The sequence below is a fragment of the Armigeres subalbatus genome, chromosome 3 (assembly GCF_024139115.2).
Source record: "Armigeres subalbatus isolate Guangzhou_Male chromosome 3, GZ_Asu_2, whole genome shotgun sequence".
NCBI classification, from domain to species: domain Eukaryota; kingdom Metazoa; phylum Arthropoda; class Insecta; order Diptera; family Culicidae; genus Armigeres; species Armigeres subalbatus.
In genome coordinates, this window is record NC_085141.1 from 10,531,268 (window position 1) to 10,556,371 (window position 25,104).

The 25,104-nt window shown below is 40.6% G+C and overlaps 2 protein-coding genes across 7 annotated transcripts in view; one reads left to right on the forward strand and one right to left on the reverse strand.

Annotated features, from left to right (window-relative positions):
* LOC134219475 (uncharacterized) overlaps positions 1 to 25,104 on the reverse strand; it is a 407,421-nt gene that overhangs the window by 296,476 nt on the left and 85,841 nt on the right. The gene's annotated exons all lie outside the window — the stretch shown is intronic.
* The window catches only part of LOC134219474 (pickpocket protein 28), a 187,059-nt gene continuing 176,407 nt past the window's right edge, over positions 14,453 to 25,104 (forward strand). The window contains exons 1-3 of one of the 3 annotated variants that reach the window (XM_062698205.1): positions 14,453 to 14,556; positions 15,285 to 16,268; positions 16,397 to 19,599. In XM_062698205.1, coding sequence (XP_062554189.1) covers positions 16,900 to 19,296 — 2,397 coding nt within the window. In that variant the 5' untranslated portion in view covers positions 14,453 to 14,556; positions 15,285 to 16,268; positions 16,397 to 16,899 and the 3' untranslated portion in view covers positions 19,297 to 19,599. Of the gene's footprint in view, positions 14,557 to 15,284; positions 19,600 to 25,104 lie in introns of those variants that run through there. The other 2 variants (XM_062698204.1, XM_062698207.1) reach the window with 2 other exon arrangements.

A 25,104-nucleotide genomic window follows, 5' to 3' on the forward strand; every position in this document is an offset into this window, starting at 1 on the left:
TAAATATAAAGGGTCTAAATTCGGAACAAAACGGAACATATTGAACTTAAATAAAGCTCCATTATTTCATTTCAGTGCTAAATTTTTTCTTGATGTTAGCATCATGCCCAATGTACTCCTGCTGTATACAACCTTCAAAATAATGTTCACGGCCGTATGAAAGCTCTCACACAATTTCATTGATAAACATTGTTTATTTTGCACAATTCTGTGTAAAATAGTTTTGGAAAAGATTTGTAATTCATGCCAAGCTAAAAATAAACAGTGTTAATTCCCCTTCCGTCTCCAGGCGAATAAAGGTTGCATGAAAAAGAAGCCGAAAGATATTAGAAAAAAATGGCACGGGAAAATACTCGGCGAAATTTATAAAACTCTTCCCACAAATTCTAGACATCAGTGCAATATCACAGAATAAAATTCAAAATCGAAATTATGTGTTTTTATACAATATAAGGAAAGTTCTTCACCGCACCGTTCACCGTAGAATTTTCGAGAAGCGTTTTCAAAATTTAACCGCTTGCTTTCCCGTGCCATTCTTTCCAAATATGTATCATCTTTTAGCTTCTTCTTCTTCTTAATCTTTTTCATTTGATCTTTATTCGCCAATTTAGCATGGAGCACCAAACTTTATTAAAACCTCGTCCTTTCTAACTGAGACGTTAGTTAAATAATTTTTAAAAGCCAAGTAGGGACACGGCAGGTATTTTCGTCTGTTCGTCATAGTCTCGAAAACCAATAAAAGAGACGCTTTTTTGTAAAACTCATACGTACCAAATCGTAAGCTCAGGAGAAACGTTCTGCTATAGTGGTGTTCTAGCAAATGTACGTTGCTTTCGTTGGTTTTAGCCCCTATGACGATGGACGCAAATACCTGCCGTATCCCTATGTTTGTGTTCCAAAAAAAATCAGCGAGCTTCATAGAAAACGAAATCGTTTCCAAGAATATTGCACTAAGTGGCACAACTTTGTGCTGGTCATGCTCTCACCGGCATGATTCTCTCACTCTTCGTCTTCGTCCTCACTCACCGTGTTGGCTTTATTACACGATGAGTATCAGCGTCACTCTCTGTGGTGTGTATTAAAATCTCCTCATTGTGCACAGTGTGTGAGGAAATGCCAGCTCTGCATATCAGTCCTAAGAGCCCATGCGAACGCTTCATCATTCAAATAAGTACAACGCAGAAGTTCTAGGTTCTCCAAATTGTCCGGGAGTTGAGTTCAATTGGTCTACCAGGTCAACTGCTCCTGATATCAAACCGACAACAAACCAGCGTGTTCATATATGTCCTGAGAGCCCATGCGAATGCTTCATCATTCAAATAAGTCCAATTCAGATGTTCTAGGCTCTCCAAATTGTTCTGGAGTTGAGATCGATTGGTCTACCAGGTCAACTACGCCTGATATCAAACCGACAACAACCCAGCATGTCCATATCAGTCCTAAGAGCCCATGCGAATGCTTTTTCATTAAAATAGGTCCAATTCAGATGTTCTAGGTTATCCAAATTGTTGTGAAGATGAGGTAAATTGGTCTACCAGGTCAACAACACCTGGTAAAAAAAGCAACCCAGCTGGCCCGTGTAAGTCTATTGAACCCTAGCGAATGTTTCGATTTTCAAATAAATCCAAAGTAGATGTTTAGATCCTCAAAATTGTTATGGAATTAAGGTCAGTTGGTCTACCACGTCAACCACACCTGGTATCAATCCGAGAGCAACCCAACATGTCCATACAAGTCTCTGAAGCTCTTAGGAATGATTGGCAATTTAAATTGGGACCAAGTGGATGTTCTAAGTTCTTCAAGTTGTAAGCCCGATCTTTAGCATATTGCGCATGCCTTAGGTAGTTAAAAAAATCAATACTTCCACTTGAAATTCGAAGCCAGCGCCGTAGCGTGTGGTTGGCCAGGTTGGCCCCCGCCAAGGGCGCCAGGCCTTAGGGGGCGCCGAAATCAAGAATGTCGCTACAGGAAATGATTAAAAACGATTCTCAAATTCATTGTTTCAAAATGATTCAGATTCAAGCGACCAGGACAAGGCTATTTCCTCCATAAGCAACGACCCCGCAATCAACTGTTAAACTAGTATCCAGAGAGCCTTTTTCTGTTAATAACTGATACACGTATCAGAACGTCGACTCAGGTGGCACGATTCCCTCAATTTAGGAGATTTATGCCACTGCTTTCACTGTCTTTTACTGCATTTATTTGACAGAATAGGAAGTAAAAAAAAAGATAGAACAGGAAATACAAATGGCAGAGTACGGAACAGGCTTCTGGGGAGGAAAGCCTAGAAGGGGACTTTTCAATACGCTAAAGACAAAACACAGAGTGGACTGTAAAAAAACATATACACGGAAGTAGTTAAATGGATTTTGGGTGAATTTGAGATAAAATTACTCATTTTACGCAGAAAAACTATTTAAGGTCTGAAAACGATCGCATTCGATTCAGTGACATTTGGAATCGGAAATGTCACTGAATCGAAAGAGATCGTTTTCAAACTTTAAATCAAAAACTAGCATGAGTTCAATGGTAACATGAGTTTTTTCTTGGATCTAAATAAACTGCTTAAGCTTTAAACGAGGATGAGTATTTGAAATGACGTCACTCATCTAACAGCATACTGGATACAAGAATCTGCATCTAGAGATTTTAATAATGATGGCGACTGACTAACTTCAAAGTTGAAATTCATTGTTCCAAGCAATTCCAACAGTGCCACTAACTACCGACAGACTGAAAATTATTCTGGCCATTTGTCAACCCACTCCAGACTTAGGTTTTTCTTGATACGAGTAGGTCTTCATTAATCCGACCATCTACCAATTCACTCCAGAGTTGAATTTCATTTAAAATCCTGTTCTTTCAAACCACCTACCTAGCCACTCTAGAGTTGAATTTTTCCTAATCAATATGGCGATCCTGAAGTTCACCTAATCCACTCCAAAGTAGGGTTTTTTGTTCGTCTAGGTTCGATAGCGCCCCAAGCATTAAACAGCACACATTTTATTGGCATTACTTGGTCCACTAGTGCGTGAATTCACAACAAGTAAGTTCGGAGTTTTTTTGTCTTCAAAAATTCATGAAACTTTCAATGCATTTGTAGGAATTTTATGGCTTCTACTCTTTTAGTAAACCTTACTTCTTACCTTTATATTGAATCAAATAAAGGTTATACAGCCTTGAGGAATCTAGGGACTTATATGGACTTGTTGGATCACTATAAGTTCATGCTTCAGGCACATAACATTTTAATTTATTCAAGGCAACTTCACCACAATCTGCCAGATGTATTGGAGGCCTTGAAAAAGTTTTTGTTACATTATTTGCACAAATCTTATGCAATTGAATCATATTGAATAGCTCTGTGCATACGGGCTGTTGAACAGACTATTAAATCTCAAAATATGACCAGTTATATTACTGCCTAAAATTACGCTTTTGGGACACCTCTGGAAGAGCGTCCGATTGGATGATTTGTTTCGTGATGTCGTAGGCAAGAGTGCTGGATTGACAAATGTGTTATTTCTCAACGGTTTCGACTTAAAAAGTCGAAGGCGCTCTGGAAGAGCGCCAGCATAAATGATTTGTTTTCTTATCGGCCCATCAGCTTTGACTTATGACGTCTAAGACGCGCCGAAATAAGTTATATGTTTTCTCATCGGTTTGATTTAAACGAATCAACAAATATCGAAAGAACTCTGGCGTAGCGCCGAAGCAAATAATTCGTTTTTTCATCGGTTTCCGCTTGGGACTGCAAATCCTGGAAAGATAGTGGATTTTATTATTTCAATTAAGTATATCGGACTGGGAAAAGACGCGTCTTAGGTTGTTTACTTGACAAATGGGAATCAACCTACAAGATGCGAATAGGTAATAGTAATCAGGGGTATACCACAAAAATTCAACTCAATGGACGCTGTGGTTCTACGCCCAAAAAAAAACAAAAAAAAGAAGATGTAAAATAGAAGAAAAAAGAAAAATGGAAAAAGGAAGAATGAAGGAAAAAGGTAGAAGTTTGAGGTATGAAGGACGAAGGTGGGTGGGAAGAAGCGATAGGAAGGAGGAAAGAGGAATAAAAAAGAAGGAAGAAGACAAAATAAAAAGAAAATAAAAAGAAGAATGAGAGAAGAAGAGAGAAGGAAATATTTTTCGACTTTTTGTCCCTTTCGACCATTTGTACATTCTAATATTTTGTCCCTTTGGACTTTATGTCTTTTCTTAAGTTTTGTCTTTTCAGTGTTTTGTTCATTCATACTTTTGTCCTTTTCGACTATTAGTCCCTTCGACCTTTTGCCTTTCGACCTTTTGTCCCTATCTGCATGGCTTCTGTCCATACCTTTGTATGGCAATGCGGATGAATTTTGATTTAAGATGTGTTCATTCTATTTGTGTTTCCTTAGTATAAGTTAACTTAGTATAAGTTTCAGCTCGTTAACCTTCTTCGGATATTAGAAAAAACTTACGAATAAGATGTTGGGGTCATATTGACCCAGAAATGTAAATGCTTATAAAACAGTCAAATTATAACCGAATTACAAATTTTATATACCGTTCGAAAGATAAACTCATCAATTTTGTGACTATGTGGTGATATGCTGGTTCTGGAAACAATGGCCACCGGGAAACGACTTCCACGGGGACCTTGTCGGTCATATAAGGGGAGCATAAAAATCGCTCCATATATGCCTTTCGATCGCTAATTCTTCATAGATTCTCTTAAAACGGTAATGTATGGTCCATGAGAGGGCTTCCGATGAAAGTGGCCACTCCTGGTACATGCAAGGTGCCCCCGGGGAACCCGCAGGAGGAGACATTTCCGTTTTAGCACCAAAATATGCCGTGCGGCGGTTCTTTCGTCATGATTTTCCACCAAACAGATGGTTATGCGCTTGAAATCGATAAGTGACCACATTGGCCACTCCTGGTACATGCAAGGTGCCCCCGGAGAACCCGCAGGAAGGGACATTTCCGTTTGAGCACCAAAATATGCCGTGCGGCGGCCCTGTCGTCATGAGTTTCCACAAAATAGATGATAATGCGCTCGAAATCGAAAAGTGACCACATTGGCCACTCTTGGAGCCTATGAGGTGCCCCCGGGGAACCCGTAAAAGGAAACATTTCCGTTTAAAAACCAAAATATGTCGTGCGACAGCTCTTTCGTCATGATTTTCCACAAAATAGATGATTATGTGTTCGAAATCGATAATTGACCACATTGGCCACTCTTGGAACCTATGAGGTGCCCTTGGGTAACCCGTAGAAAGGAATATTTCCGTTTAAACTCCAAAATATGCCGTGCGGTGGCTCATTCGTCATGATTTTCCAAAAAATAGATGATAATGCGCTCGAAATCGCTAAGTGACCACATTGGCCACTCTTGGAGCCTATGAGGTGCCCTCGGGGAACCCGTAAAAGGGGACATTTCCGTTCACCAAAATATGCCGTGTGGCGGCTCTTTTATCATGATTTTCCACCAAACAGATGGTCATGCGCTTGAAATCGATAAATGATCACATTGGCCACTCCTTGTATATGCAAGGTGCCCCCGGGGAACCCGTAGAAGAGGACAATTCCGTTCTGGCACCAAAATGTGCGGTGCTGCGGGTCTTTCGTCATGATTTTCAACAAAATAGATGATAATGCGCTCGAAATCGCAAAGTGACCACATTGGCCACTCTTGGAGCCTATGAGGTGCCCTTGGGGAACCCGTAGAAAGGGACATTTCCGTTTGACACCGAAATATGTCGTGCGGCTGCTCTTTCGTCATGATTTTCCACAAAATAGATGATTATGCGCTTGAAATCGATAAGTGACCACATTGGCAACGCCTGGAACCTATGAGGGGCCCCCAGGGAACCCGTAGAATGGGACATTTCCGTTTTAACACCGAAATATGCCGTGCGGCGACTCTTGCGGTGTGTTTTCTCATCAAAGAGATGGTTATTCAGCTCAAAAACGATAAGTGACCTCATTGCCTACTCTTGGAGCCTATGAGGTGCCCTCGGGGCATCCGTAAAAGAGGACATTTCCGTTTTAACACCAACATATGACTCTTTTGGTGTGTTTTCCCACCAATGAGATGGTTATTCAGCTCGAAATCGATAATTGACCACATTGGCCACTCTTGGAACCTATGAGGTGCCCCCAGGGAACCCGTAGAAAGGGACATTTCCGTATTAGCACCAAAATATGCCGTGCGGCGGCTCTTTCGTCATGATTTTCCACAAAATAGATGATTATGCGCTTGAAATCGATAAGTGACCACATTGGCAACGCCTGGAACCTATGAGGGGCCCCCAGGGAACCCGTAGATGGTGACATTTCCGTTTTTATACCGAAATGAATAAGTGACCACATTTTCCATTTTGAAACCTATGAAGTACCGTCGTGGAGCTCATAGGAGAGGACATTTCCGTGCTTACTCTTACTTAGGGCCGATGCCCACGTAGCGTGTTTTCAAGCTGCGTGCACGCCGCGTCCACGCAAGGTACCCGGCATCAAATGTAGTCGTACACACGTTTACGTGCAAGCAGCGTGAAAAAACTTTACGTGGACATCGGCCCATAAAGACATGCCGTGCAGTGGCTCTTTCACTAGAATTTTCCCACAAATAGTTGGTTATGTTCTTGAAATCTAATATCAACCCGGGGGAACCCCAGACCCAGTTTCGGTAATTGTGGAGTGCCGTGAAGAATCCATTGAAAGTGTCTGTGCACACAAAATCTCACTCACTTTTTAGGAACTTTTCCTCAACCGAATTACTCGCAGTAAATAGCATTCGACGAAAATCTTACCCTATTGTTTCCTTTTGAAAATTGGCCAGATCGGACTATGGGCTCCGAAGTTATGGCCAAAATACTAATTTCAGCAGCTGCATGGGAAAATCACTTTGCTGGCACTTATGCTCAAAATTTTAGAATGCAAATAAACAAATATTAAAAATAAGAACTATCTACCTATTACTGCTATATTAGACTTTTCTTATATATTTCTCAACCCTTTTGAACGAACGATAAAGGCACCATCACCACTAGGTAGTTTAATCTTGTTTTTTTTTTCTATCAAATAGGTCATTCATTCTGAACTTAATATCTACAACCTACAAGGTACCCGCAGGAGTCTCGCAGAAGGAGAGATTTTTTTTATATCAAAATGTTGCGTTTTCATATCATTGTCCACGGTGATCGGTGAAAACCTCAAACTTCTATGAGTCGATATTGAAGGGACCATCGACTAATGGTAATATCGAGATGCGGTATAGAAAATCCTTATAGAGCTGTTCGAAGGAATCATCACAGTAGCCCAGAAACTATTTTTTTTAATTTGACTCGGTACTCAATTTCAAATGAAGAACAATTTCAAGCGCATAACCAACTTTTTGAAGACTTGTGGAAGATACAGCTGCCGCAAGCGGCCAGTACATTTGATATAACCATGAAAATGTCCTCTCCTACGGGTTCGCAGGGCATCTCAAAGATTCAAGAGTAGTCAATATCACTAATCAACTCAAAGCACATGACCATTGGTAAAAAATAACAAATAGCCACCGCACGGCGAACGAGCCGCCGCATGACATATGTTGGTGTAAAAATGGAAATGTCATCTTCTACGTGTTCTCCGAGGAAGCCTCATAGGTTTCAAATATAGACAATGTGGTCAATTATTGATTTCGAGCGCACGTCCATCTGTTTGATGGGAAAACACCAAAAGAGCCGCCGCGCGGCTTATATTGGTGTAAAAATGGAAATGTCCCCTTCTACGGGTTCCCTGGGGCCCTCATAGGTTCCAGGCGTTTCCAATGTGGTCATTTATCGATTTCAAGCGCATAATCATCTATTTTGTGGAAAATCATGACGAAAGAGACGCTGCACGGCATATTTTCGTGCTAAAACGGAAATGTCCTCTCATACGGGTTCTCCGGGGGCACCTTGCATGTACCAGGAGTGGCCAATGTGGTCATTTAGTGATTTCAAGCGCATAACCATCTGTTTGGTGGAAAATCATGACAAAAGAGCCGCCGTACGGCATATTTTGGTGCTAAAACGGAAATGTCCCCTCCTGCGGGTTCCCCGGGGGCACCTTGTATGTACCAGGAGTGGCCAATGTGGTCACTTATCGATTTCAAGCGTATAACCATCTGTTTGGTGGAAAATCATGACAAAAGAGCCGCCGCACGGCATATTTTGCTGCTAAAACGGAAATGTTCACTCCTGCGGTTTCCCCGGGGGCACCTTGCATGTACCAGGAGTGTCCAATGTGGTCTTTTATCGATTTCAAGTGCATTATCATATATTTTGTGGAAAATCATGACGACAGAGCCGCCGCACGGTATATTTTGATGCTAAAACGGAAATTTCCCCTCCTGCGGATTCCCCGAGGGCACCTTGCATGTACCAGGAGTGGCCAATGTGGTCACTTATCGATTTCAACGGCATAACCATCTGTTTCGTGGAAAATCATGACAAAAGAGCCGCCGCACGGCATATTTTGGTGCTAAAACGGAAATGTCCCCTCCTGCGGGTTCCCCGGGGGCACCTTGCATGTACCAGGAGTGGCCACTTTCGTCGGAAGCCCTCTCATGGACCATATATTACCGTTTTAAGAGAATATATGAAGAATTAGCGATCGAATGGCATATATGGAGCGATTTTTATGCTCCCTTTATATGACCGACAAGGTCCCCGTGGAAGTCGTTTCCCGGTGGCCATTGTTTCCAGAACCAGCATATCAGCACATAGCCACAAAATTGATGAGTTTATCTTTCGAACGGTATATAAACTTTGTAATTCGGTTATAATTTGACTGTTTTATAAGCATTTACATTTCTGGGTCAATATGACCCTAACATCTTATTCGTAACTTTTTTGTGGGGTCGTTCCTGTTGCACCTTAAAATACTTTTTTCATGTCAGATGCTTCATTTCCACAAAATATTAAAAGTCAAGAAATTTCAGAACGATCGGATTATCAGGTAAAAAGTTATTCTACTTTGAAGTTTCGTTTTGGGTCATATTGACCCCAACATCTTACTAAGGTTAAATTGCAATACCTTACAAATAGAGGTGTGCGCCGCCAACGAAGAAATTTCAAAGAATTTTCCAATGAATTTCTGCAGAGCTTCCCGAGGAAATCTCGAAGTGTTTCAAGAGAAAATTCTTAAGAGTTTCCAAAGGTAATTCCGAAAAACACTTAAGAGCTGAATTCGAAGAGTTACCCGAATAAATTACGAAGAATTTCTGCAGAGCTACCCGAGGAAATTCCGATGCGTTTTACGAAAAAAAAACTCCGAAATGTTTTCCGAGAAAATTCTGAAGAGTTTTCAGAGGAATGTTGAAAAAGCATTCGTATGAAATTTCGAAGAGTCTACTGAGGAAATATAGAAGCGTTTCCCGAGTAGATGCCGAAAAGATTCGCGAGGAAAAACCAAAGAGCTTCTCGAGGGAATTTAGAAGCGCTTTAAAAGAAAGTTCAAAAAGTTACCTGAGGAAATTTTATCAAAAGAATTTTTTAAGAAATTCCCGAGGAAATTCAAAAGAGAGATCCGAGAAAAATCAGGAAAATTTTGAAGCGTGTCCCAAAGAAACACGAGGAAAATGCGAAAATTTTCCTGAGGATATTTCGAATTGTATCTTGACGTAATACTTGAGAGGTAAATCGAAAATGTCTCCAGATTAAATTCCAAAGGGTTTACGCGAAAATTTCAAAGCATTTCCTGTGGAAACTTCCAAGTGTTTCCCGAAAAAAATTAAAAGCGTTTCCCGAGGAAATTTTGAATCGTTTCCCGAGGAAATTCCAAAGAATTTTCCGAAAAAATAATACAAAGAGGAAAATCCGAAGAGCCTCCCGACGAAATTACAAAGACTTCCCCAAACCATAAAAATAACCGAAGAGATTTCCGATGAAATTGCAAAAAGTTTTCCAAGGAAATTTAGAAGCGTTTCCCGAGAAAATTCAGAAGAGATTCAGAGGAAATTTGAAAAAAAAAATCCTGAAGAAAAGAAGTTTCCGAAGAAATCCTGAAATTACGAAGAAATTTTGCAGCATTTTCCGAGGAAAATCCGTAGAGTTTTCCAAGAAAATTCCAAAGGAAAATCCGATGAGTTTTCAGAAGAAATTTCAAAATTTCTAAATTTTGAAGTGTTTTGCGATGAAATTTTAAGGGTTTCACAGAAAAAAATTCCCAAGAGTTCTCCTGGGTAATTCCGAACAGTTTCCCAAAGAAATACTGAAGAACTTCGCAAGTAAATTCCGACAAATTTCGCAAAAAAATTCTACACAATTTACTCGTAAAAGTTTCTTATTCACAGTTTCTCATTCACAGTGACAATTTTCGTGAAAATTAGGAAGAAAAAACCATGATTCATCCACCTAGCGGTAATTGTGCTTTTCTCAGGCGTAATAAAAATAGTGTTTGGCCAAAACTTCTAAACCCACAGTCCAGATTCAAATGAATCGGTTCAGGTAGGGCTTAATTTTTCCCGGGAATCAATTTCCCGGGAAACAGGAAATGAAATAATAATTTCCCGGGATTTCCCGGGAAATAAAAAAAAACTCTCGAAACTAATTTAAAATCGTAGTTTGAATTTTGTCGTAAAGTATTATTTTGAAAATATACATTCGACATCAGAGAGGCTTGCTATTTTGTCCTCAAATGATGAAAGAGTTGTTGAAAGCTTGAAAAAGTTTTTGTTCAGTTCGAAAGCGTTAATTCCTTCTACAAAACGTTCGCCATGTCATAAGTATCAACATCAAGAGCTCAAGAGTAAGATCTACAGTGTCCTGATGTGCTACTTTTCCATATTTTTTTTCGAAAACTATTTCAGGCTGTATCCGCATTTTTTCCAATTTTGGACAACGACGGCTTCGCGAGACTCTCTTCTATTATCGCCAAAATATTCCTAACATGAACTATTCTTATACTCGACGACTTTTTTTAGTGCATAGAATCTTCTGGTCAACTTTGAAGGATAAGCCATTTTTATTCATGTACGTCCACTTGAACACGTTTTATATTTAAAGCAGATGAATGAAGTATTTAAAATGAGAATTCTTCCATTCGAAATAAAAAAGAGCTTTCAGGGGAGTGCTTGATTGTCGTACTTTAATGACCCTGACTATAACATTTTTCTTCAGTCAAACTTTGCTTGAAATGCCGAACAGCACCTAAAACGCATCAAATTGCAAAAGTTTTGCGAGTATTTGTTGTAAGACAGATGTAATGATCGCATACTAAAGACCTAAAATCTGTTTTCCATCAAGATCTGTTAGCCCACCAACATTATAAAATATTCAAATGAAATATTTCAGAAATATTGCAAAATACAAACGAGTCTTCCATATTCCGTCTGTTCGGGAATTGAATCAAAAAGGATTGAAGGTCTTAAAAAACCTTTGACAATAATAGGACAAACCTGCCAAAGCGGTCACTGCTATTGCCTGAAAATCTGCGAACATTGGTAGCTCTGCTGTTTCATTGACATCTACAAAATATACATAAACTTGGATGTAGAGTCGGCACTTGAAATCCGTCGATGGTTTACCCAAACTGAAATTTTCATTTTCGTCATTATCTCAGATAAGGCCAACATCAAGTGATAAGCATCATTACCTTTCTACTCGTCAAGAATAAACAAAGAAAAGATAAATTATGATTATCAATCTGAGCAGAAGTGTGTTTCCGTCCTCTGACGGTCGATTAATTATGGCCAACCTCATCGCACAAATACCCCCACCGTGGGTGGATCCGATCCGTTCGTTTCCGTTCCGAGAATTAGGCTCCTGGCAGATTTCCATCCCGTCCCATCGCATCTTGTTTGCTCACGGCGTGCTGCTCCGCGTGCTCGGCAGAACAAGAATCACGTGGAAAAAACGGGCACGGAATTGAAACGGCCTGGTTCTGGTTGGAATCGCTAGGCTAATCGAATTACCCACGTCGTCTGTAATTTAATGAAGCACCTGCGGTGTTATATCTTTCTGAATAAATAAAAATTCGCTTCCGCAAGATGGCCCCCGGCAGATGTTGCTAATGCAAGGATTAGCGGAATAAATGATATCATTGGTAGAGGGTGGTATATAAAGAACTGTAAGGAGATGCTTTCCAATATTCGATTTCTTTCGTTATATTATAAGTATTAAATGAATACACAATTCAGTAATTCAAAATGTATGCGCAACCTTTTTATATGAATTTTTAATTCCCGAATATATTTTTCTGTATTTCAATCGACTTTTTGCAGTAAAATTATGAGCTAGTTTTCTTTGTCATTTGCAGTAAAATATAAATTAAATGATAGATATTTAAGGTCACTCCTGACAGAATCAAAGTTTGAAAGTGCTGGCGTCGATACGGAAGCAACGCACAACTGTCATTTTTATTTTTTCACGCATGCTGCGACGCAGCAAAGCTAAATCAACAAAAATGACAGTTGTCCGCCGCCTCCGTATCGAGTGGTGTGCCCCCGAAAACGCGAGCACTTTGAAACTTGGATTCTGTCAGGAGTGACCTTAAGTTGAAGACTTCCAACATCTGTTTTCAAAACAGGCTGAACACTGTAATATTTTCTTATCCCGACCAATAACGCTCAATCAACAATTATTAGGTTATGAAACTCCATCTCTTCATATGAATATTCGCTCCGGAACCGGAAACATTCTTAGCCCTGGCTCAACGCTGAGTGAATAATATCACGTGGTTCCCCAATTTCCACTTGCTTCGGGCATCGTACGTAACAACCTTTCGAAAGCACCATCCTGACGTCTCTGGTCTGGGGTCAAACCCGCTGAAAGCAGCCTCGCATCATGGACATGTGGATTTTAGGTACAACATTGCAGATTAGCACGTGTCTGCGGTAATTTGAAACTGGAAAATTCCTAGAAAATTTGATTTCATATCACATCGCTGACATACACACACGCTTTAGTCGATATTCACATGGCACGATGCTTTCCCGTGCCTGTACCGTACCTCTATACCTTTGCCTTTGCGTTGGAAGCCGGATCCAGGTCTGGGGAGATGCCTTTTAAATTCATCTTGGGGGTAGGCACTTGGATGGTATTTTGGCTTCAATCCCCATTTATCGTAACAGCCATCTGACATCTAACGCTTGCCTGGTTGTGATCGGAAAGCTTTCGCCTTTCCATAGTCGTTTGTGATATTTGTTTGAAGTCGGCGTAAAAAAGCTTTTGAAAAACAGGCGTTGCAGAATTTGGTTCAGATGTGCTCAGATGCCGATTAAATTAAATTAAATTAAATTGTTTACGCAGAGTTGATTATTACTCGTATTTTTATGAGGGAAAGACAGAATGTCATGAACAAAGCTTGTTCGCGATATAATAATTCTGAACGATGCATTTCTATAAACAGCAGTATGAGTGTTGGTGCCTTTCTAGTGGATATAAAAAATAGTATTTTTTGCAGTCTCCCAGTCTCCCCGCTTGTGATTTTGCTGCCGATGGCATCTTTCTGTTGTTACCAAGCGATCATGATTAACACTTTGAAAACAATTTGTCTCAACTCAACCTTCTCTTCTATAAAATGGTGATTCTGAAAAGAACCGATTTATTTTCAATAATTTGCCTTTCGAATCACTATCAAAATCGTGAGAATTTTTTTTAGACTGCTACTGACCCCATCCATGCGAATATTTTCTGCATCGTCTCCTTCCGACCAACGCTTGTGAAACTGCTGCGCAATATCTCATAAAAACACCTTAAAATGGCAAACTAAACTATGTAAATCAAAATTGAACATCTTTTCCAAAAACTTGTGACTTCCCTCACAAGTCATTAATCAAGAAAAATAGAAACGATGATACCCTGCAATATCACACACCGAAGCTGGTCGGACGCTCGGTGGCAAGTGAGCCTCTATTGTCGTTGCAGAAGCAAACCCTGAAATCAAACCTCCAATTATTGGTACAGTGTTCCAATAGTTGCGGTATTTTGTTATTCGTGTTCCTGTAGTTGCGAATCCCATGGGTTTTATACGGGATTCGCAACTATTGGAACACTACCGCAACTATTGGTCCAAGGGAAAGAAAAAAATAAAGTATTTTAAAGATACTTTACCAGTTTAAATGTAATTCCAATGTTGTTTTTGTTTCCATCGTGTTATGACAGGTCGACTAATTGACCAGTGATGTGTGTTACCGCGTTTAATTTGTTAATTCCCTGGAAACCGTACTACCGCAACTATAGGAACACCCACGACTATTGGAACTTTTACCCTTACCCTTACCCTTTACATATTGATGGACCATCGAGATATGGAGAGACCGAGGAATGGAAGTGTAGAGTGTAACAAACAACTCAGTGTTCCTTGATTACAACCCTGACTCAAACGTTAGAAATGAAATGAGAGAGTGAGCAACTAGACAGAGAGAGCATCAGGGAAATGAACCGAAACCAAGGTAAGAAGGCAGTTGGCTCGGCAGTTGGAAACAAGTAGTTGAGACGAACGGGTGCAAATAGTGTTCCTCCAAGATTGATTAGCTCATAAGCCAAATCGCGACTATTCCAATTGGCGCAGCGCGGTACGATCGAAACATTGGATAAGGTAAGGAATATGTTTGTCTTGTGGTTGAGCTTACGAATAATCGTATAGACATGGAATATTTTTTTCAAAAAACGAAGCCTGTCGCAAACAAAAAAAAAACAAAATGGCTGACAGTGAGCCCGGTAATAACCGTAGCACTAAGCTAGCCATCCGCTGAAGGTATAACGAAAAGAGTACGACGAATAATTGAAATGTTAGACCGGTATTTCCCGAAGCAAAAAAAGAGAGGTGAGTGAGTCCGGTTCTAACCGAAGCACATGAGCGCTCCCACTAGGCCAGCAATAGACTGAAGAGTGCAAAGAATACTGTGTGAGACCGGCAAATCCGAAGCACAAAACAAAAAGGCAAACAAAAGTGTGGGTCCGGTTGTAACCGAAGCACATGAGCGCTCACACTAGACCAGCGATAGGCTGAAGAGTGCAAGAGTATTATAATAGACCGGCATACATACAATTGATATAGCCATCTACTGAAGGGCGAATGAAAAGGGAAAAGAGAAAATAAAGTGATTCGCAAAAAATTTCGCAAAAAAAAGTGGTGTGAGTTCCATAAAGGTAGACAGATGTGCAGATAGCATGTAAAAGAATATGAAAAAATAAGAAATTGTTTTGCAAGAGTATTATCAAAATTTATGTATTTGTATTTGTGATCGAAATGTTAGAACCAGTTTCTGTTGGAATCAGATTGAAGATTTTATTCAAGAGGAAAATATCTCATATTACTTACAGATGAACGCTGATTACAAAACAAGTTGGCCATTGGAGCCATTCAACGATGCAGTGAATGGACTAGACCTCAGACGTGAGTGGGAAGAATGGCACCGGTCATTCGAGCTACTGGTGGAAATGCGCAACGTCGGAACGCAGCATGAGAAGCTGGTGCTCTTGCTGACTCTAGGCGGTCGTGGCTTGCAACGAATTTATTATAATCTCGGCCCAGTTAGTGATGAAATTCAACCAACGCCAGTTCCAATACCATTCATGCCATAAGAGGATCCAGAATATGATAACGCGATAAAACGCCTTCAAAAGTTTTTCATCGGAAAGAAGAATGATCGCATCAAGCTGGAATTGTTCCGTTCAATGAGGCAATCAAGCGACGAAACATTCTGAGATTGAGAACACAAGCCACGCGATGTGAATTCAAGGACCGTACTGAAATGGAAATCCTACATCAAATCACGATGGGCGCTAAGGACGAGAGAGTATGCGATAAAGGATTGGAGAATGATCAACTTGGACGAACTGGTAAATTATGCAGTAACCCGCGAAATACTGATGAAGCAGAAAGAAAAGACAAAGCCATTCGGTAACGAGATTGGACCGGTAGCTGTGGCTGCTGTCCGACAAACACAAATGCAAAGACCATGATTCAGAAGCGTGCGAGAGAGTTATACCGGTAACCGTACCTTCCGTGAGAGGTCCTTCAACCGAGACAATAGACCGATCAAGCGGGAGACCATGTCCGAATGTGGTCGGTGTAGCTCAGACCGTCATCAAACGGATTCGAATGGATGCTCGGCACAGAAATCAAGATGTAATAACTGCGGTCGCAAAGGCCACTTCGCTCGAAAATGTTTCACAAGGCAAACCGTTGAACCCAGATACAACACTCATCGAACTCAAATCACCGAAGAGGCTAACACTCTTGGAAGAGATGCCGAATGGAAGGAGGAGCTGCCCCACCGTCCAGAACCAGGAGAAATGCTCAAGGTAGATGAATAATTTTGTCACTAGAATTAAAATATATTTTGTAGAATCCTTCAAAATCGTATAAAATACTTCTATAAATACACTTATTTGTTTTGTTCTGTCTTCACATTGGTACGTGGTATCTATAGGCAACAATGTCGAATCGGAACAGTGGCACTATCACATGTTTTGTTGACAAAACTCCGATAGACTTTCTCGTTGATTCGGGGGCTTCAATAAATACTGTCACGAACGAAGCATGGCTTGCTCTAAACGAACATAAAGCGAAGATATTCAAAACTAAATTTAAATGCGATCGTCAATTTAGGGCATACGCAAGCGAAGCACCACTGAGTGTGCTTTTGGTATTCGAAGCATGGATCTCGATCAATGATACAAAGCCGAACGCTTATCCCGAATTGTAATAGAAGGGGCAAACAAATGCCTTTTGAGCAAAAGGACCGCAGAGGATCTAAAGGTGCTGAAAGTCGGTTTAGACGTCTGCAGGGTGGAAACAGAAATTGACCCCTTTCCAAAGTTCCCAAATATACAGGTGAAGCTGACAATTGACAAGAGCGTGCTTCCGCGGAAATTAGCTTATTTGCGAGTTCCTGCTCCGTTAGAATCACAAGTTGATGCAAAAATTTCTGAAATGCTACGTAGGGATATCATAGAGCGAGTTAATGGACCCCCAGAATGGATTTCTCCTATGGTCGTGGTTCCCAAAGGCAAAAACGACGTTCGACTCTGTGTTAATATGCGTTATCCTAACGAAGCTATTCAGCGAGAGCACTATCCGTTACCCGTTATCGACACGTTCCTTAACAAATTGAGGGGATCTACCTTTTTCTCCAGACTTGACATTACATCTGCGTTCCATCACGTTGAATTGCATCCCGATTCTAGAGCGATAACCACGTTTATGACCGGAAGAGGGCTTATGCGATTTAAAAGGTTGATGTTCGGCATTAACTGTGCGCCCGAGATTTTTCAGAGAATAATGTCGGAAATGTTAGCAGGCATTGAAGGCGTCATAGTATACATTGATGACATCGTTATAGCGGGCAGTACAATAGCTGAACACGATGCACGACTTGCAGAAGTACTGGAAGTACTCAAAGAAAACAATGTAAAATTGAACGATGCGAAGTGTTTGTATCGTGTCAAAGAGCTGGAGATTTTGGGCTTTAAGGTCGATGCTCTACGCATTAGCCCATTCAACGATAAAGTTGAAGCATTAAGAACTTTTCGCCAACCTGAAACGAAAGAAGAAGCAAGAAGTTTTTTAGGACTCGTAAACTTTGTAGGACACTTCATACCGAATCTATCCACAAGGAGCGAACCATTGCGACAATACATTCGAGGAGAAGTAAGCGCATATGGAGAAGAACAGCGCAAAGCCTTCGACGACCTTCGAAGTGAATTCTCACGTGGTGTTCACAAGCTGGAATTCTACGATCCAAAAGACGTAACCGAAATGTATGTCGATGCTTCCCCAGTGGGCTTAGGAGCTGTTTTGGTGCAGAGAGACAAATCGAAAATACCAAGGGTAATAAGCTTTGCGTCCAAGGGATTAACACCGGCTGAAAAGGTTTACCCACAAACACAGCGCGAGGCATTGGCTGTTGTTTGGGCGGTAGAGAAGTTCTATTTATATCTGTTTGGTTTACACTTCACCGTTTTCACCGACCACAAAACGCTGGAATATATTTACGGAGGAAAACATCGCGATGGTAGACATGCATGCTCTAGGGCCGAATCCTGGGCGCTCCGTTTATTGCCTTTCGATTTTGAAGTGAAGCATATCCCAGGAGTATCCAACATCTCAGACATACTGTCAAGGCTTCGTCCGGCATCAGTTTCAGCGTTCGATGACGATTCAGAACATTTTTTGTTCGCTATCGGTGACAACCCACTCGCTATTAGTTTGGATGAAATTATTGAAGAAACGCGTCGAGACGAGATGCTTATTGCTGTAACTAATGCATTACAAACAGATGAATGGCCGAAACACCTGTTTCGATATCAAGCATTCAGAAAAGAGCTTGGTATAATCAAGGGAGAAATTGTTCGCGACGAGAGGATAATTCTTCCAGACAGACTCAGAACTAAAGCGCTAGATATCGCACATCGTGGACACCCTGGTATTGTCACCATGCGTAGGATCCTCCGCGTAAAAGTATGGTGGCCATCGATGGATCGTGATGTGACTAACAGAGTTCAGGAATGTGCAGGATGTGCTACCGTGCGCAACGAGTACTCCCCTGTATCCATGATGAGGAAAGAAATGCCTGAAAGGGCTTGGCAAGAAATTGCGGTAAATTTCTTTACAGCAAAGGAATGTGCAACATTTCTAGTAGTTGTGGATTATTTTAGTCGCTTTCTACAGGTCATTGAAATGAAAAGCACAAATGCCAGCAAAACTATCGAGGCTTTGGAAGAAATATTTTCGCAACAAACCTACCCTGAGACAATCAGAAGCGATAACGGACCTCCGTTTTCTAGCGAGGAGTTTTCGAGGTACTGTTCACAACACAACATTAAACTAATCCGTACAATCCCTTACTGGCCGCAAATGAACGGGTTAGTAGAAAGGCAAAACCAAGGCATTTTAAGAACATTGCGGATTGCGAAGGCAACAAAGACTGACTGGCGGAAGGCACTGAAGGACTATGTATTCATGTATAATACTTCGCCCCATTCAGTAACAGATAAGGCTCCTATGGAGTTGCTAATGGGTCGGCCAGTCAAGGACATGCTACCATCTCTTAGAACGGAGCCAAGATTACGCCTTGAGGAAGATGTAAGGGAGCGAGATGCTATCAGAAAAATGCAAGGAAAATTGTATGCTGATGAGCGTAGACACGCCAAGGCTTCTGAAATCGAGGTTGGGGACACAGTTATGATGAGAAACTATGTCACAGGAAAACTTGAGCCAAAATTCCGTCTTGAACTATTCAAAGTTATTAAGAAAACTGGAAACGATACGATAATTGCTAATGAAGAAGGACTAATGTATCGAAGGTGCATAACTCATCTACGAAAATGACCAACTTCAAGATCCACAGAATCAGACACAGAATTAGCTCCATGCTCAACCGACGATGTTCATTCCCCTTCAAAGGATTGCGACACTCAATCATCTCCGGTTAATCAGGAACAACCAACTCCGATTGTCCCGGAACAACGAACTCCAGCAAAACGAACTCTAAAAAAACCATACGTCGCAGCGGAGGAGCAACCGAAGCGCTCAAGCAGAAAAATAATTGTTCCACAGCGTTACAGTCCGTAGATGAAACTGTTTGGAGCTTTAGTGTGAATGTAGAGGATAAATACTGCAAACAAAAAGCAATTAAAGGAAACATTATTTGATAAATCATTTACCTGTTTTTTTCTTTGCTGACGGAATCCTTTATAATAAAACTAAAACAATACGGCTTTTGATTTTGTGACAGTTCCTGTGTTTGTTTTGGTCGGATTTTGTTGAGTTGACGATTATTGTAATTATGTAATTACAATAACTGAACAAATCCACACACAGGACTGTCATATCAATAAATAAGTATAGATTTATATTAGAGGATGTAATAACACACATCTAAAGAATAGTCAGAACCTGGGAGGGAGCTCTCGATACTACACATCAAATTAATTATAAACTGTCGTCATGCAACAAGTAAATTTCCAACAAGAAAGAACAATCAACGTAGGCGCCACCTGAAAAGACTAAATTCATTTTTGCGTGTTATTGTTGTTATATTGCCTTCAAAAATTTGCTTGCCGAGAGTTTCGTTTTCAGCTCACACTGACAGCTAGATTTCGGCTCGGCTTGACACACACATTTTTCGTATCTGTTTCTCCCTCCCAGGTCAGAACGACCAGAATGGGCAATAATAAACAATGTGGATGAAGGGCCTGGAAAGCATTCCAGAATTTCCAGTGAGGTAAAGATTTCGTATGGTCCAATGCACCGAATTCATCATTGACGTTTGAGCGGTGCGCTGTTTACTAAGAATGAATACTTTTTCATTCATCGAGTTCATGCAAGTGTTCATTTTTAGTAAACAGCGCCCGTCTCAAACGCCATTGTGTTCATTCGGTGCATTGAACCATAGAGAAGATACGTGAATTCTAGTACTACACTAGTCGCATATGATTTATGGTATAGATAGACTCGCGGTAGATATAATGCCGTATAAGTGCCAAATGAAAGTAACTATTTAGCTAAGTTCGATTCTTGCTTCAGTTTAATTCGAGGTAGAGAAGGGATGTAGAGTGTAACAAACAACTCAGTGTTCCTTGATTACAACCCTGACTCAAACGTTAGAAATGAAATGAGAGAGTGAGCAACTAGACAGAGAGAGCATCAGGGAAATAAACCGAAACCAAGGTAAGAAGGCAGTTGGCTCGGCAGTTGGAAACAAGTAGTTGAGACGAACGGGTGCAAATAGTGTTCCTCCAAGATTGATTAGCTCAAATCGCGAATATTCCTGGAAATAATATCCCGGCCATTGGATTCTACAGGAATTGGGTAGATACTAGATCGGAAAAAGCTCGTTGCTATAAAAAACGACAACAATTCAAATGTCATTTTTTGTTCTTGATGTGTTGTCTTAATGTCTTGATTGTCCAAAGAAGGTCTAGTAGCCTGAAAATTTGAACATATCGACATAAGGGGCCGTACACTAATTACGTAAGCAATTTTTCTGATCAGTGTTGTAAAATGTCATTTGCATTCGTTTGTATATTTTTTCCAGAACTTTTTCCAGACGGTAGCTATCAATTCATGATGTTTGACGAACTTATAGCGCTTAAATGTGCCTACAACTTTTTCTAACCAGACATTGTTGTAAATACGTAATCTGGGGCGTGGGAGGCAAATGACATTCAAATGACATTATGTCAAATGACACGTGACATTTTGGAGAGTTTTCACTCTCCAGCCTCAGATGTTATTTAGAGCAATGAACCCTTGGACAAAAATGTAGCCCTACTCAGTTATAAGTACATCTAAAATTATAAAATAAATTTGGCTTCTAAAGAAAGTTATGAACAAATTGGTCAAATGACATGCAGATGACATTTTACAAGCCTGTTTCTGATTGATTCAACCGTGAATATTCTTGCGTGGAGTTCTCGAAGGAATTTCAAAAAGAATTTCCAAAGAATTCCTCCAGGACTTAAAAAAAGCTGGATAATTTGAATGAATTTCTGTAGGATTTCCTAAAAAAAAAATCAAAGGGGAAGAAATTTCAAAAATATTTGATCACAATTTTTCACGGAATGCCTATAGGAATTACCTCCAGGAATTCCTGAAATGGGAATTGCCAATGATATTTCAGAAGGAATTCCTAACAAAAAAATCCCTAAGGGATTTCTAAAGATATTTTTATAAGGAATTTCTAAAGAGAGCGCTAAAAGAATTTTCGAAGCATTTATTGAGATTTTTTCTTAAAGTTTTTTCCTAAAGAAATTTCCAAAGGAATCACTGAAAGTACCCCTAAAGGAATATCTGAAAAAAAATCTTGGAGGAATGTTCAAAAACAAAAATTTGTGGGGAAAATTTAAGAATGTTGGAAATTTCAAGAAGGAAACCCCTTCTAGTTTTTACAAATCGTTCGGGAATTCCCAGGAAAGTTCTTAGAATTTCGCCTTAGAGTTTGGGAAGGATTTTTTTAGAGAAATTTAGAAAGAATATCTTGAGGAATTTTTGGATAAGGAATTCCCAAGGAATTTCTAAAAGACTTTTTGAAGGAATTTCTGGAAGAATTCCTTAAGAAACCTTCTTATGTTTTTCTGAAGAAATTTTCGAAAGCGTTCATGAAGTTTGGAGGGAATTCATGGAGAAAGTTCCGATTCCGGTTTCATTGCCGGGGGATTTTCCGAATGAATCTCAGGAGGAAGGAATTTCTGAAGAAATGTTCAAAGGAAATCTTTGAGGAATTTTTAAACAAATTACTGGACGAAATTTCCGAAGGAATATTTGAATGAAACTCTGAAAGAATTCTAGGAGGTACAGTATACCTCCGCTTATCCGGACCTCGCTAGTCCGACGATTCGTTAGTCCGGATCTCGCTAATTCGGAATTTTTCGGATGAAAAAGTATCAACACCCATTCAAACACATTATGCTGTCAGTATGGATTTGCTGTATGGATTTGATAGTCGGATTAACAAGAGAAACCTCCATAGTCCGGCCATGTATTTCCCAAAGAACTTTTTTAAGGTATTTAAAAAAAAGAGGACGTAAAATGGGCTTTAATATAATAAATCTGTACCAAATTGTACAGTCTAATTTACTCCACATGATCATTCTTGCGAAAAAATCTTTCTTGGGAATAAATCTGCTAAGAACTATCTGATTCCACACAGTTAAAAATTCAGAAAATTATATGCTGTGTAGATATTTAAAGCCATATTTTTGTCTTCAAAAGCCTTCAATTTTACATCCTATCTTTTTCTTGTACGCAATACGCTAAGGTTTTTTCTTACGTCGCTCCATGAACCGCATAAAAAAACCGCGTAAAAAAACCGCGTTATTCCAAAAACCGATGTAAAAAAAACCTATTGAGGGACTTAGAAAATTTTATATGTTGGTGCCTACTTGTGACTTTTTTTATGCCGGTGCCTACTGGGGACTTAGAAAATTTTAAATTGGAATTATAATGGACGGAGCTTTTTCCTATTTGTTCGCTAGGTGTTGTGTATGGATCGTGATATGGGTCATGGTTTTTGTGATATGAAACCAGGAATGTGTTCCGATCTATGCTAAAACTCATCCAAGAATCTCCTGAAATAAGGCCTTGAGATCCATGAAATAAGGCCTTGAGATCTATAAAGATCTGTCCTCTTGCTTCAAATGTGTGTGCTCTGTGTGACTCATAGAATAAATTGTGTTCAAAGCCTAAGTTATTGGTCATCCAAAAAAAATCCCAAAGCAAGGCCCTTAGATCTACACGCGTAACCAAGGATCTGTCCGCCTGTTTCAAATATGGTACATGCTCTGTGTGACTCATAGAATAGATTGTGTTCAGAGCATAAGTTCTGGGTCATCCAAAAAATTTCCGAAGTAAGGCCTTTAGATCTATACGCGTAACCAAAGATCTATCAGACTGTTTCAAATATGGTACATGCTCCTAGTGACTCATAGAAAAGATTGTGTTCAAAGCCTAAGTTCTTGGTCATCCAAAAAAATCCCAAAGCAAGGCCTTTAGATCTATACGCGTAACCAAAGATCTGTCCGCCTGTTTCAAATATGGTGCATGCTCTACGTGACTCATAGAATAGATTGTGTTCAAAGCATAAGTTCTTGGTCATCCAAAAAAAAATTCCGAAGTAAGACCTTTAGACGTTGATTATGCTAAAGCTGAAAGCTGCACATTCTCTCATGATTCGGTCACCCACAGATCGCGCCTTTGAATATCGCTTATCACTATGGGGACAAGAAGGCGAGGTACGCAGCGAGCAAGATAAATCGAACAGTTGAAGATAATTTGACGACCCTCCGTGAACTGTAATGCTGGCGACGTGCATCTACTGACCGAACTGAATGTAGATGGATTTTGTGTGCATACAATACTTTGTGAACCACAAAAAGACGAGCTGGGTGGCCTAGTGACTACCGCTTCTGCGTTATAAGCGTTATAAGGGTTCATTTCCAGGTTCCTTCGTTTCCAACTGTATTTCTATCTTAGCTGTTTCTGTGTTTCACGTTTTACCAAAACGATTCACCCGACAGTCGCCAAAAACTGTTGATAAGACAACCATTACGTTACACCCCCCTGGTGGTCAGGTGTTGAGAGCGCGGTTCCCGTACGTCGCAAATCATCGTACGTTGAACCGAACCCGAACCGAGAATTAGTAGTTTTCTTTTAGTCCTCGCCCGGTGAATCGGAAAGGTACGTGAAGCCGGGTCGTAAGGGAAAGTGGGCTACTAGTTCGAGGGAACGGTTATTCCGGACGCTCTCGGGAAGTTAAAACCAGAAGCTTTCCGTCCAGCCGCCACTCCCTCCGCACCTTTAGTTCGTCCATTTTGACTCAAGCTCACGCCGCCATCGTGTGGAGCATCGAACGCCCACTGGCAAGCCGCCGGTACCACGACGCCATCGCGACAACTGCGTCGCCAACACGGTAGGAAGAACCTTCGTCTTCGGCACAACGCCGGAAGAACTATCGTCTTCGGCACACCGCCGGAAGAACCTTCGTCTTCGGCACACCGCTGGAAAAACCCTTCGTTTTCGGCGTCCCGCCGGAAGACATCGTCTTCGGCACCCGCCGGAGCCCGCCGGAACCCGTCATCGCTACCAAAAATCCTGCGCGGGTACGTGGAAACTTATATAATCATGACCATGAAGTAGTTTCCCCTTAGCTAGTATATAAATCCCGTCCAACCCGAATGAAGTCGTGATAATAAATTTGGTGAATTAGAAGATCTGAAAGTCAGTTGATTTTATTTCAGCAATTCCGTGGGAACCTGCTGTTCTCTTTTACGTTTCCGTTTTTTCCGTTGGTAGATTGCACCTCAGACTTCTATTCCTCTATTGGTTTTACGTTTATTGTTGAGCGAGCTTAAGTGATTAGAAGGGAAAACCAGGGCAAGGGATTTTAGGGTGGTTTTCCAGGATTCAGCGGGTGATTTTGAACATTCAGCCAGCAACCGTTCGAGGATTTCCCCTGAGGAAATGTCTCAAAAATAGTCGGGCAAGTCAATAGACTGGTGGTCTCTCGTATGCGAGAGTGGCGCTAAAGCCACCAAGATTTATTAATTCCCTCAGACGATTTGCGAACGGTTACAACTCTCCAGGCTGTTTTTCTTTCCCGAAAAACGATTGCTCCCCGAAAGTTTTCGTGAGAGAGCA